Source organism: Schistocerca serialis, chromosome 6 (assembly GCF_023864345.2).
Source record: "Schistocerca serialis cubense isolate TAMUIC-IGC-003099 chromosome 6, iqSchSeri2.2, whole genome shotgun sequence".
Classification (NCBI taxonomy): domain Eukaryota; kingdom Metazoa; phylum Arthropoda; class Insecta; order Orthoptera; family Acrididae; genus Schistocerca; species Schistocerca serialis.
The window spans coordinates 407,349,473-407,363,378 of NC_064643.1; the positions used below are offsets into that span (position 1 = coordinate 407,349,473).

Consider the following 13,906-nt stretch of genomic DNA (forward strand, 5'->3'; position numbering starts at 1 on the left):
AGCAGCACCAGTGCATGAAAGGAGTATCGACTGGGTGGTGGTAAGGAGGAGGCTTGTGGTGGGGAAGGGAAGGGATAGGATGGTGGGCATGGCGGATAGTAAAGTGCTGTAGATCAGACGGAGGGCAAGGGAGAGGTCGGGAAGGGGGGGGGGGGGGGGGGGAATAGTGGAAAAGGAGAGAAATAAAAGGGAAGAGGCTGGATGGGTGAGGACGGTGGCTAACGAAGGTTGAGGCCAGCAGGAGGGTTATAGGAATGTAGGATGTATTGCAGGGAAAGTTCCCACCTGCGCAATACAAAAAAGCTTGTGTTGGTGGGAAGGATCCATATGACACAGGCTGTGAAAAGTAATTGAAATGAAGGATATCATGTTGGGCAGCGTGTTCAGCAACAGGGTGATCTACTTGTTTCTTGGCCACAGTTTGTCGGTGGCCGTTCATGCATACAGACAGCTTGTTGGTTGTGATGCCTATATAGAATTTAGCACAGTGGTTGCAGCTTAGCTTGTAGACCACATGACTGGTTTCACAGATAGAACGCCTAAAATGGGATAGATGATGATAGTGACTGGACTGGAGTAGGTGGTGGTGGGAGGATTTATGGGACAGGTCTTGTATCTAGGTCTATTATAGGGGTGTAACAATATTAGGAAGGAAAGTTACTACTCACCATATAGCGGAAATGCTGAGTCACGATAGGCACAACAAAAAGATTCACATAATTATAGCTTTTGGCCATTAAGGCGTTTGTCTATTATAGGGGTATTTGCCATGAGGTAAGGGATTGGGAGCGGGGATTGTGTAAGGATGGACAAGTACATTGTGTAGTTTCGGTGGATGGCGGAATACCACTGTGGGAGGGGTGGGAAGAGTAGGGCAGGGTATTTCTTATTTCAGGGCATGACTAGAGGTAATCGAAACCCTGGCTGCAGTCCTGGTTGGTATTGAGTTATGAGGAGAATGCTCCTCTATGGGCAGACAGTGGGACTTTGGGAGGTGGTGAGAGACTGAAAAGATAAGGCTCGAGAGATTTGTTTTTGTACAAGGCTAGGAGGATAATTACGGTTAGTGAAGGCTTCAGTGAGGCCCTCGGTATATTTTGAGAGGGACTGCTCGTCACTGCAGGTGCGATGAACATGGGTGGCTAGGCAGTATGGACGGGACGTCTTGGTATGGAATGGGTGCTAGCTGTTGAAGTGGAGGTGTTGGTGGTGGTTAGTAGTTTTGATACGGACAGAGGTACTGATGTAGCCATCTTTGAAGTGGAGGCCAACATCTAGGAAGGTGGCTTGTTGGGTTGAGTAGTGAAATATGCCTTCCCGGCTATTACACAAGTTGAAAATATGGTCACTATTTTTTTATAAACTTAAATTTGCCATATTTCGTGACAGTACCTTTTCCATTAGACGTTTGCAAGCAAATATAAGTCTTGGCTTCAGTTGTCTAAGTATGATTCCACAATGCATCGTTGTCGGCTGCAGAAAATGACGTGGTTCAGCGTGTTTCTCTCATTTTGGTGTTTCAAATACAGTTTCTTCCAATGTAGTTTCTTCTTTTCAGATAATACAAAAATAATAGTTAACATAATTCAAAATTATCTATGACTGCGACCTTCACATTGTTCTTCCGTCAACACACACCAAGAGTTAGCTGCCGACTCGGACTGACTATAGTCAAAGACTACTCCAACGTCAAAGATATTGTACACAATCAGTTTCTTTGCTATTCTTCGATACATTTTCTAATAGTAATCAATATGCTTTTACTCTCAAAAACAGAAGTAAATTAACATATAATAAGACAAATTATAATAAATTCTGACAAAAATATAAGAAAACATTTTCAATTCAGTATCGACAAATACGGTAAAAAAATAACATCTCCCAGATCCATTACAGTAGGACCAGGTGAAGCAAATGGGGGAGAAGTTGTTGAGGTTCTGGAGGAATGTGATTAAGGTGTCCTCACCTTCAATCCAGATAGCAAAAAGGTCATCAACGAATCTGAACCAGGTGAGGGGTTTAGGATTCTGGGTTTTTAGGAAGGATTCCTCTAGATGGCCCATGAATAGGTTAGCATAGGATGGTGCCATGCGGGTGCCCATAGCCGTACCCCAGATTTGTTTGTAGCTAATGCCTTCAAAGGAGAAGTAATTGTTGGTGAGGATAGAGTTGGTCATGATGACTAGGAAGGAGGTTGTTGGTTTGGAATCCGTCAGACATTGGGAAAGGTAGTGTTCGTTAGCGATAAGGCCATGGGCATTAGGAATGTTAGTGTACAGGGAGGTGGCATCAGTAGTGACGAGCAGGGCACTGTGTGGTAGACAGGAACTGTGGAGAGTCGGTGGAGGAAATGGTTGGTATCTTTTATATAGGAGGGTAGTTTCCAGGTACTAGGTTGAAGGTGTTGGTCTATGAAAGCAGAGATTATCTCAGTGGGGGCACAGTAAGGTGTCACGGGTGGTTAGGTTTATGGACTTAGGAAGGGTGTAGAAGGTAGGAGTGCGGGGAGTGGTAGGGGTGAGTAAAGAGATTGACTCTGGGGAGAGGTTCTGGGATGGGCCTAAGAATTTGAGTAGTGACTGGAGATCCTGCTGCATTACTGGAATGGGGTCACTGTGGCAAGGTTTGTAAGTGGAAGTATTTGACAGCTGGCGGAGTCCTTCTGCCAGGTAATCCTTGTGGTTCAAAAAAACAATGGTGGAGCCTTTGTCTGCAGGTAGGATTATAAGGTCGGGATCAGTTTTTAGATGGTGGGCTGTGGTTTTTTCTGCAGATGTAAGGTTAGTTTGCATGTTGAGGGATTTGAGGAATGATGGTGAGGCAAGGTTTGAGGTTAAGAAATTCTGGTAAGTTAACAGGGGGTGGGGGTGGTGGTGGTGGTGGGGGGGGGGGGGGGAGTTGGGGTTGATCACGGTTGGATGGAGGAGTGAACTGAGTTACACAAGGTTCAGTATTGGTCCTTGGTTGAGTCTGATTGGTAGGGTTCGTGGCGAAAAAGTGTTTCCATTATGGGAATGGGAGAAGGAGGGAAGGTCTTTAACAAGTCTTGCATGATTGAATTTGGGAGTGGGGCAAAAGGTGAGGCCTTTGGAAAAGACTGATATTTTTGTTGGGTTAAGGCTTCTGGACTAAAGGTTCATGACTGTGTTGCGGGTCTGTTTAGGTTCTGGATTCTGTGTGGTGGTGGGAGAGAGTTTTGGAGGGTGGGGTAAGTGTAGTAGGTCTGCGAGATTTGCCAGCTATGAGGGGACGTGGGGGAGGTTTGGAGGTTGTTGTAGAGGTGGTGGACAGTGATACTCCAAGGCGGGAGTAGGAAGTGAGCAGGATGGAGAGCATTTTGAGGTGGCATTGTGCATGTTGCTCAAGTTCCTACAGGGCAAGAGTTTCAATGTGTGTTATGGGTTATGGGAATTTGGGATTGCATAGCAGTATAATTTTGTGGGTAGAGAGAAGGTACTACAAGGAGGTTTGAGCTTGGTCGATATGGTTTTGCAGGACTATGTTGGTGAGGGCTAAGGATTGGCGGAATCGGGAACAGGTGGAGGTCATTGTGGAAGGAGGAGTGGAAGCCAGAGATGAGTAATTTGATGGTAAGGCCATTAGGGGTGATTGCATGAGCCAAGCAACAACACAGGAACAGTATGTGGGACTAGGATCTGGCTAGGGATAAGGAAACTTTTATGTATTGATGCAGATGGAAGGAGCAAGGGTCCATGGTGGTGGAAAAATGCGAGAAATTATGTAAATATTGTATAATTACGTCCAAAAAATTTCACAAAAATACATCCAAACATGTATGAAAATTCACAGAAAGGATGAAATGCATGTAATAGGAGGAAACAAAATGAAATCTGAGGGAGTCGACAATAGCAGTAGGCAAAAACTCATTAAAATTGGCGAGAAGTCACAAGGATCAAAGTAAAGAATAAATAATAAAAACATAAATATTACTGTGGGTAGCAGGTCTGAGGCTGGATAAGTGTGAAGTAGGGGGACGGCAGATGAATTGCGCAGATGGGAACTTTCCTTGCAATACTTCCTATGTCACTGTAACCCTCCTGCCCTCAACTTTCGTTAGCTACTGTCCTCACCCATCCAGCCCCTTCCCTGTTCCCAATACAGAACCATGCAGCTGTCATTCCACCACCACACCTAGTCTTTTTATTTCTTTCTTTTTCCACTACTTCCCCCCTCCCCCTTTCCCCATCTCTCCCGTGCCCTCTGTCTAACCTGCAGCACTTCACTGTCTGCCACCACTATTCCTCTCCCTCCTTGCCACAGCCTCCTCCTTACCCCCACCCAGTCACCACTCCCATCATGCACTGGTGCTGCTGCTCTGCAGTGTGGTTTCAGTTGCCTGAGACTGCAGTCGTGTGTGTGTGTGTGTGTTGCATTGACGCATGCCTTAATGGCCAAAAGCTTTAATTGTGAGACTCTTTTTGTTATGCTTATCTGCGACTCAGTATCTCCTCTACATGGTGAGTGGCAACTTTCCTTTTCGTGATATTGTTGCATTCCATCCTGGATTTTCCATTGTTTGAACGTTTTATTAAACCTTTTTCTTCTAAATTGCATTGTTTTCTTTTGTGTCTGGCCCCAGTTGAACATAATTTGCACGTATTTATATGCAAAACTGGGCCCTAATTTGCATGAATTCTACTTAACACAGTTCCTGCTCGGTTCTACCTGTCACATGAGTCTGCTTTTAAATTAGTATCTGTTACCCAGAAGCTGCCACTGTTTTATCTCAGTGGTTCACATATTGCATTATGCATTTTCTGTGCATTAAATGCTGCTTAGTGCAAACTTGGGAGTTTCGTGTTTGATAGATGTAGTTTTCAGTATTTCATACAGTTATTCACCAAATTTAAAATTTTAAGTGCTCTCATAATCTACTTATTAAGGCTATAATCTGACATTAAAAATTTAACATAGTAAGTCAAGTATTATAGTTGTAAACTGTGTATGTACGTCATGAGGCAGCGTAACTCAAGGCACACAAATTACTCGGACTATACGCATCTGTTACTTGAGAGTGACAGCACTTAGTGACTTCAAACAAACTTTATATGTAATTTCCAACCTATATGAAACTTTTTCTCACTGTGACCCTACACAAAATGATGAAAGGGAAAAAAAAAAAAAGGCGTATCACTTACTACAGTTGTGCGGTTCGGGCATGATGTAATGTAATACTTCCTTGCTACGAACTCTATTCTCAACACATTTTACAGACAGTATCCATGTACACCACAGAATGAATCAGCAAAATTATATAATTGTATGACATATAATTTGGGATATATGAGACCCTTTCATAAATGTAGTCTTACAATTAATTCCCCACAGAAAAAAAATATAAACCATTAATTCATATGACAAAATTGACTGTTTTAGGAATTAGTTTGTAATGCTATTGTAATACGAATTAGTCAGTTAGACATGTAGTAGTATCCATCGGGAGCAATTTATGATGGGATGATGACATATGTCTTATTGTGGAAGGAGGGAGATGCCAGTTAGAGGTTCATGAGAAGGACGTGAATGTATTTGATTCACAAAAGGGGGCACATACAGTGTTCATTGTATAGAATTCTTACCAAGTTTATCTATGGCACAAAGACATAGCAATAAATGTTTGGGACAATAATGTTACAGATGTTGTTGTTGTTGTGGTCTTCAGTCCTGAGACTGGTTTGATGCAGCTCTCCATCCTACTCTATCCTGTGCAAGCTTTTTCATCTCCCAGTACCTATTGCAACCTACATCCTTCTGAATCTGCTTAGTGTATTCATCTCTTGGTCTCCCTCTACGATTTTTACCCTCCACGCTGCCCTCCAATACTAAATTGGTGATCCCTTGATGCCTCAGAACATGTCCTACCAACCGATCCCTTCTTCTGATCAAGTTGTGCCACAAACTTCTCTTCTCCCCAATCCTATTCAATACTCCCTCATTAGTTATGTGATCTACCCATCTAATCTTCAGCATTCTTCTGTAGCACCACATTTCAAAAGCTTCTATTCTCTTCTTGTCTAAACTATTTATCGTCCACGTTTCACTTCCATACATGGCTACACTCCATACGAATACTTTCAGAAATGACTTCCTGACACTTAAATCAATACTGGATGTTAACAAATTTCTCTTCTTCAGAAACGCTTTCCTTGCCATTGCCAGCCTACATTTTATATCCTCTCTACTTCGACCATCATCAGTTATTTTGCTCCCCAAATAGCAAAACTCCTTTACTACTTTAAGTGCCTCATTTCCTAATCTAATTCCCTCAGCATCACCCGACTTAATTCGACTACATTCCATTATCCTTGTTTTGCTTTTGTTGATGTTCATCTTATATCCTCCTTTCAAGACACTGTCCATTCCCTTCAACTGCTCTTCCAAGTCCTTTGCTGTCTCTGACAGAATTACAATGTCATCGGCGAACCTCAAAGTTTTTGTTTCTTCTCCATGAATTTTAATACCTACTCCGAATTTTTCCTTTGTTTCCTTTACTGCTTGCTCAATATACAGATTGAACAACATCGGGGAGAGGCTACAACCCTGTCTTACTCCCTTCCCAACCACTGCTTCCCTTTCATGTCCCTCGACTCTTATAACTGCTATCTGGTTTCTGTACAAATTGTAAATAGCCTTTCGCTCCCTGTATTTTACCCCTGCCACCTTTAGAATTTGAAAGAGAGTATTCCAGTCAACATTGTCAAAAGCTTTCTCTAAGTCTACAAATGCTAGAAACGTAGGTTTGCCTTTCCTTAATCTTTCTTCTAAGATAAGTCGTAAGGTCAGTATTGCCTCACGTGTTCCAGTGTTTCTACGGAATCCAAACTGATCTTCCCCAAGGTTGGCTTCTACTAGTTTTTCCATTCGTCTGTAAAGAATTCGTGTTAGTATTTTGCAGCTGTGACTTATTAAGCTGATAGTTCGGTAATTTTCACATCTGTCAACACCTGCTTTCTTTGGGATTGGAATTATTATATTCTTCTTGAAGTCTGAGGGTATTTCGCCTGTTTCATACATCTTGCTCACCAGATGGTAGAGTTTTGTCAGGACTGGCTCTCCCACGGCCGTCAGTAGTTCCAATGGAATATTGTCTACTCCGGGGGCCTTGTTTCGACTCAGGTCTTTCAGTGCTCTGTCAAACTCTTCACGCAGTATCATATCTCCCATTTCATCTTCATCTACATCCTCTTCCATTTCCATAATATTGTCCTCAAGTACATCGCCCTTGTATATACCCTCTATATACTCCTTCCACCTTTCTGCTTTCCCTTCTTTGCTTAGAACTGGGTTTCCATCTGAGCTCTTGATATTTATACAAGTCGTTCTCTTATCTCCAAAGGTCTCTTTAATTTTCCTGTAGGCGGTATCTATCTTACCCCTAGTGAGATAGATATGGTCAATATGGTCAATAAACTCAAGTGGGAGGAACACTAGAAATATGTAATGCGCAGGGAAGACTTATGTTAAAAATAGAATATAAAAAGAGGTGATACGGGTACAGTGTGTGACCTTAGCCACTCACTGTGTAATGATATGTGGAATACAGACATAGTTCTTCTTGAAAAGAGACTCTTGAGGAAGGAAAAATTGCAGAACTTCTTAGTAGTCTGTAAGTATCCCCTCACTTTAGAGGTACTTGATCTCTTGGCATTGATAAATTATCGTGATTTGATTCTAGACAATAAGTTCTGCATAACCTCTTATAGTAAACGAGTCCCATTATTTCTTTATGTAAGGAAAATATTGTTGTTCAGAATAAAAGTAATGAAAATACTTTAGTCATTTTAGACAATAGAAGATTATCTACTCACCATATCAGGGACATGTTGAATATTGCTGCCAGACAGAGGCTGTATCAGGTGAAAACAAGGCTTTGGAAGTAAGAATGAAGTTTTTCTGTTCCTCTAGCGTGCATAATATTTTTTTTAAATTTTTATTTTATTTTATTTTGCTGTACTTTCAGCTTTCCTCTTTTTGTTGGCAAGACATTTAGAAAGATACTCAGAGCAAGCATTGAACCATGCTTTTTAAATTTTGTTCCTGTCCGCAATGTGCTATTGTATATGCCTTTGGTGACTGACAAGTAGTCATTCATGTCCTGCAACAAATAAAGTTAAAATTGTTATATTATGTTTTATATATGTCTGGGTAGTGCTATAATAGTAATGTTGGATTTGTTTTTTATTTTGTTTCAGGAAATGTTGATGAAACTTGTTTGCTTGGGTAACAGAATTATGATTAATGCTGGAAAGAGTGACAAGAAACTAGATTATTATTCTTCCTCAATATTAAGAGGCATTGTGAAACGACTTGATGAGGAGACAGTAGACTGCCTGAAGCATCCAGCATGTTTCGTATTCTTTGAAACAATGCTTCTTGATCAGAAAACACATGTTTTCGATGAAGATGAAAAAGTTATCTGCCCATCTGTACTCGCTATGGAACAGGTACTGTATTAAATTAAATCAAATCTCAGCCATTTAATATCTGTGTTAAATTTTCATTTGTGTTTTACAGCTGCACGGCAAAAAATTTTGCTTGCTTGTGTCTTTTCATTTACCCCAGTGAAGTTAAAAAAATTGTAAAAGTCTGTGCTATTGAAATGAACATTGCCACCCACAGCTATTGACCAAAATAATGTGAACACATTTGTGAAGCAGTACTCAAAGGAAACTTGTAGCACCCTATAGTCTTCCAAAAAAAAAAAAAAAAAGAAGATAGAGGCAGGCAAGAACACACACACATAATGTGTTGCTTGCAGTGAGTGAGTAAAATATATTTGCAGTGTCCCTAAACTATGTTACGAATGATTTCTCAGTTTTCAGGAGAGATGATACAGTTAGCTGTATTGCTAAAAGTTACGTAGCATGAACTGCATGTGGTAAATATCCACAATAGGTTGGCCAGTTGTAAATCATTGATTATAATGCAAAGTCTCAAAATGATGCAGTTAATGTTACAAGCATACAAATTCGACTCATTAAAAATTGTAGAGTGTCTTATGGTCATATGAGATTGTGAATTGGTAAGACACAGGACTTGCATGTGGGAGGGTGGTGGTTCAACCTCCCGTCGTCCGACCATCCAGGTGTCGGTTTTTCGTGGTTTCTCTAAATCACATATGGTACATGCCTTTTTTGAAAAGGACACTGCTGATTTCCTTCAGCATCCTTCCCCAGTCCAAGTATGTGCTTCATTTCTAATGACCCCTTTGTTAGATGTGACATGCCAATTTTGATAAAAGGGCATATTACATCTCTTGAGTCCTCATAATGATGAAAGATGCTCCCAAGATTTGGAGAAAGTACGTTCTATTCATAACTAGCTGTGTACCCGGCGTTGCCCTGGTATGTATTTAGATCAATTCTGTTAGTCCATCTCTTTCTCCCTCTTCTCTGTCCACCTCCACCAGCCCCCTCACTCTCTGTCCATCTTCTGCTGCCTCCTGCCCATCTCTGTCCATATGCTACTCTTCCCCCTCCCTCCCCGGTCTCTGCCCAGCTTCTCCTTTCCCCCTCTCTGCCCATCTCCTCCTCTTCTGCCCATCTCCTCCTCTTCTGCCCATCTCCTCCTCTTCTGCCCATCTCCTCCTCTTCTGCCCATCTCCTCCTCTTCTGCCCATCTCCTCCTCTTCTGCCCATCTCCTCCTCTTCTGCCCATCTCCTCCTCTTCTGCCCATCTCCTCCTCTTCTGCCCATCTCCTCCTCTTCTGCCCATCTCCTCCTCTTCTGCCCATCTCCCAATATCCTCCTTCCCCCCTCTCTTCCCATCTCCTCCTCTTCTGTCCATCTCCTCCTCTTCTGTCCATCTCCTCCTTCCCATCCCTCTCCCAATCCCCCTCTCTGCCCATCTCCTCTTCTGTCCATCTCCTTCCCTTGTATCTTACATTTAGCAGCATCCCTTGTATCTTACATTCAGCAGCGGATGTGGCAGAGAGGTCATAAATGTAAACATTATGACATTATCCCTGATGCAACAGTTTAACTCCATGAACAGTGAAAATGTAGTAAGCGGTAAACATTGGTAGGGGCTGTCAGCGAGAAAAAGTTGCATGAAGATTTGAAATTATGTATGAAGTTTGTTGCAGGTCGCCAAGTTCTCATTCTCAAACATTGGATAGTGTGCATAGTAGCTATACATTATGAAATGTGTTCATAATGCAATAAATAGTGTGCAGATATGGATTAAACACATTGAAGATTGTATGAGCATTGTAGTCATTACTTTGAAGTATATTACATGACATATGTCAGCCAAGAAAAGCATTTTCACTAATATGATAAGGTTCAAGAACAAAGAATAAATAGCTTTTTCAAGGAGTAAATATTTTTCCCAAATTCATGCAGGATTCGTCAAATCAATAATTGTCATGTAGTACTCACCTTTTAGAGCAGCCTGCTCTTCTTGTGATTTTAAGCTACCACCTTACCAAATTTAATATGTATGTACTGTTAAGGAATTATACCATTTTGTTTTTGGTTTTTTGGAAGAGTAGTGTGTGTGCACTACAGCATATTCAAGCTAAAGGAAGTATTTATCTTCATGAGGAAATGAGGAGTTATAGATTTAATTGAAAAAAAGAGATTGTTGGAAGTATTGTAAAACAAAGGTTTAAATGTAAATTCCTTAAACTGATGTTCGGTGGAGAAGGCACCAATAAATAGAAAGTTGCGAAAGAAGGTTCTAACATTGTTGAAAAGCCGGAGAGCATGCGCTTGTCTAAGTTTGTCGACACAGATGAAAATTATATATGTGGCATTAGAGAGAATTATATGGATAAGCATTAGTGTTACATTAATTTGTATGCAATGCATTGCAAGTTGTAATAAATTAACCAGGAAAACTTTCATGACATCTTTCATCTCATTGGAGGGATAGGACATATGACATGTTAATTTTGATAAAAGGATATATCACACCTATTGAGCCTCCATAATGATGAAACATATTCATGATATTTGAAGAAAATTAATTTTATTAGCAATTAAGTTTTCAGTGTCACACTGGTTGGAATGGCACATGATGTGTGCAGGTTTGATGAAAGACATAGGCGCATCACATCTATTACGTGGGGCGGTGAGTTAAACATCTCCACCTGCTGTGAGGCTGCTTTTTCCGACATCACAGCTTGGAGGTTTATTTATTGTGTTTTGCAGCCACAGAGGAAATGATTGTCACGACAACAATGTAAACTATGTGGCAAACACAAAGCACAAATAATGAATCTTGTCTGAATGCAGATGATGTGAAGATCAGTCAGTCATAATAATGTACACTCTAAGGGCAGGGGGGGGGGGGGGGATAGGGAACACCATGAAGGAATTATCTGAATGGGAAGGAAATCAGTAGATGTGATGTACATGTATATGCAAACAAATGACTACAATTTCAGAAAAATTGGGTGATTTATTCAAGAGAAAGAGTTTCACACAAACCTAACAACATAGTTAACATTAGGTGCTACCAGTGTGCAATTAAATATTCTCCTGTGGAGCAGGAGTTGCTAGAACTCATGATTTCAGATAAGATTTAAAATTACAAGATCAAAGATTTTTGTGATTGCTTATTGAACTTTTTTCTGAATCACCAATGAATAATGGAGGCCATTTTTTCTTCCAGTAAGTGATTTTGAATTAGTTAGGGATTAGTTCGCTGCCCTGCAATCCAGATTTAACTTCTGCATTGTTTTTCTAATAAGACAAATGCCAGAATGGTTCCTTTGAAAGGAACCCGTCTGATTTTCTACCCCATTTTTCCCCAATATGAGCTTATGCTCTTTGTCAAATGTTCTAGTAATCCAAGAGTTCATAAGAATGATTTTTTTGTCATTGAGTAACAGAAGGATTCATTAATATAATAAAGGTATTTCTTTGCTTGGTTAGTCTCTGATGGTCTGAAGAGAACAAATATTTGGCTGTGAAACTTAAAACGAACAAGAGAATTGTAACTCTTTCATGAAGATAATTGATTTACCAGAAATGTCTGCATTACGTTTCTTCACTAGATGTCAAGGCTGTTACGTAGCAGTTCTCTGTTAGACAAACATGAGTTATGGCATAACCTAAATTTTTCTTGTCCTTATTCTCCTATCTTTTGTAACTCTTAATTTGTATGCATATAATGCTCTCTGTCGTGAAAAATTGTATGTACCACAGTAATTTAACTGTAGGGAATGGTTGCACCTTGTCACTTTGGCCCATGCAAGTATTGAACTCTTACGGCGACCATTTCGCTATGTGGCGTACCACAGCCATGTGTTTATTAAAGGACGATTTAAAGGTTTCTTCCTCAGCTGTTAGTAAGTATTCACTTTATTAAAGCTTGCATGATTGGCTGATTTTTGGCCTTGCAAGCCAGAAAATTATGTAATTATAAATGGTGGACATAGCAGATCTGAGAGTGAGCACATAATGTGCAACTGTCAAATTTAAGAATAATGTGTTTACTGACTGCAGTAATAGTCATCCTCAAAAATAGAGCCACATTATATCGTACATATGCGAACAATCCATGCGTATTTTTTCTGGAATTAGAGGGTGATGAACTGGGGTGTATGGATTAATTGTAATACAGTTGGTACTGCTATGCATCCAACAATAGATCCAATTTTATCATAAGGTCAATCCATATGAAGTGGTCGTCTCAAGGTGTGGCAGGGGGCGAAAGACATTCCGGAGGGCTGAACGGAAGGCCTCTCCAGTTTGTCTGACGAACCAGTTTTCAGGCTCTGTCTCAGGCTGATACTGATCTTCGGTCTGACATGGCTGCTTGTCCTGTTCCAGAGGTTGCCCCTCAGTCTGCAAGATCCGGGCGGTCGCAGAGGGTGGGCTTACTGGTAGTTGGGAGCTCCAACGTCAGGCGCGTAATGGGGCCCCTTAGGGAAATGGCAGCAAGAGAGGGGAAGAAAACCAATGTGCACTCCGTGTGCATACCGGGGGGAGTCATTCCAGATGTGGAAAGGGTCCTTCCGGATGCCATGAAGGGTACAGGGTGCACCCATCTGCAGGTGGTCGCTCATGTCGGCACCAATGTTGTGTGTCGCTATGGATCGGAGGAAATCCTCTCTGGCTTCCGGCGGCTATATGATTTGCTGAAGACTGCCAGTCTCGCTAGCGGGATGAAAGCAGAGCTCACCATCTGCAGCATCGTCGACAGGACTGACTGCGGACCTTTTGTACAGAGCCGAGTGGAGGGTCAGAATCAGAGGCTGAGACGGTTCTGCAACCGTGTGGGCTGCAGATTCCTCGACTTGCGCCATAGGGTGGTGGGGTTTTGGGTTCCGCTGGATAGGTCAGGAGTCCACTACACGCAACAAGCAGTTACATGGGTAGCTGGGGTTGTGTGGCGTGGGCTGGGCGGTTTTTTAGGTTACATGGCCTTGGGCAAGTACAGAAAGGGCAACAGCCTCAACGGGTGCGGGGCAAAGTCAGGACATGCGGGGACCAAGCAGCAATCGGTATTGTAATTGTCAACTGTCGAAGCTGCGTTGGTAAAGTACCAGAACTTCAAGCACTGATAGAAAGCACCGAAGCTGAAATCGTTATAGGTACAGAAAGATGGCTTAAGCCAGAGATAAATTCTGCCGAAATTTTTACAAAGGTACAGACGGTGTTTAGAAAGGATAGATTGCATGCAACCGGTGGTGGAGTGTTCGTCGCTGTTAGTAGTAGTTTATCTAGTAGTGAAGTAGAAGTGGATAGTTCCTGTGAATTATTATGGGTGGAGGTTACACTCAACAACCAAGCTAGGTTAATAATTGGCTCCTTTTACCGACCTCCCGACTCAGCAGCATTAGTGGCAGAACAACTGAGAGAAAATTTGGAATACATTTCACATAAATTTTCTCAGCGTGTTATAGTCTTAGATGGAGATTTCAATTTACCAGATA

The 13,906-nt window shown here is 41.5% G+C and overlaps 1 protein-coding gene across 2 annotated transcripts in view; it reads left to right on the forward strand.

The window, feature by feature from the left end:
- LOC126484124 (HEAT repeat-containing protein 1) overlaps positions 1-13,906 on the forward strand; it is a 271,959-nt gene that overhangs the window by 113,120 nt on the left and 144,933 nt on the right. For both annotated transcript variants that reach the window (XM_050107506.1, XM_050107508.1), the window contains one exon: positions 8,214-8,465. In XM_050107506.1, coding sequence (XP_049963463.1) covers positions 8,214-8,465 — 252 coding nt within the window. The remainder of the gene's footprint in view (positions 1-8,213; positions 8,466-13,906) is intronic.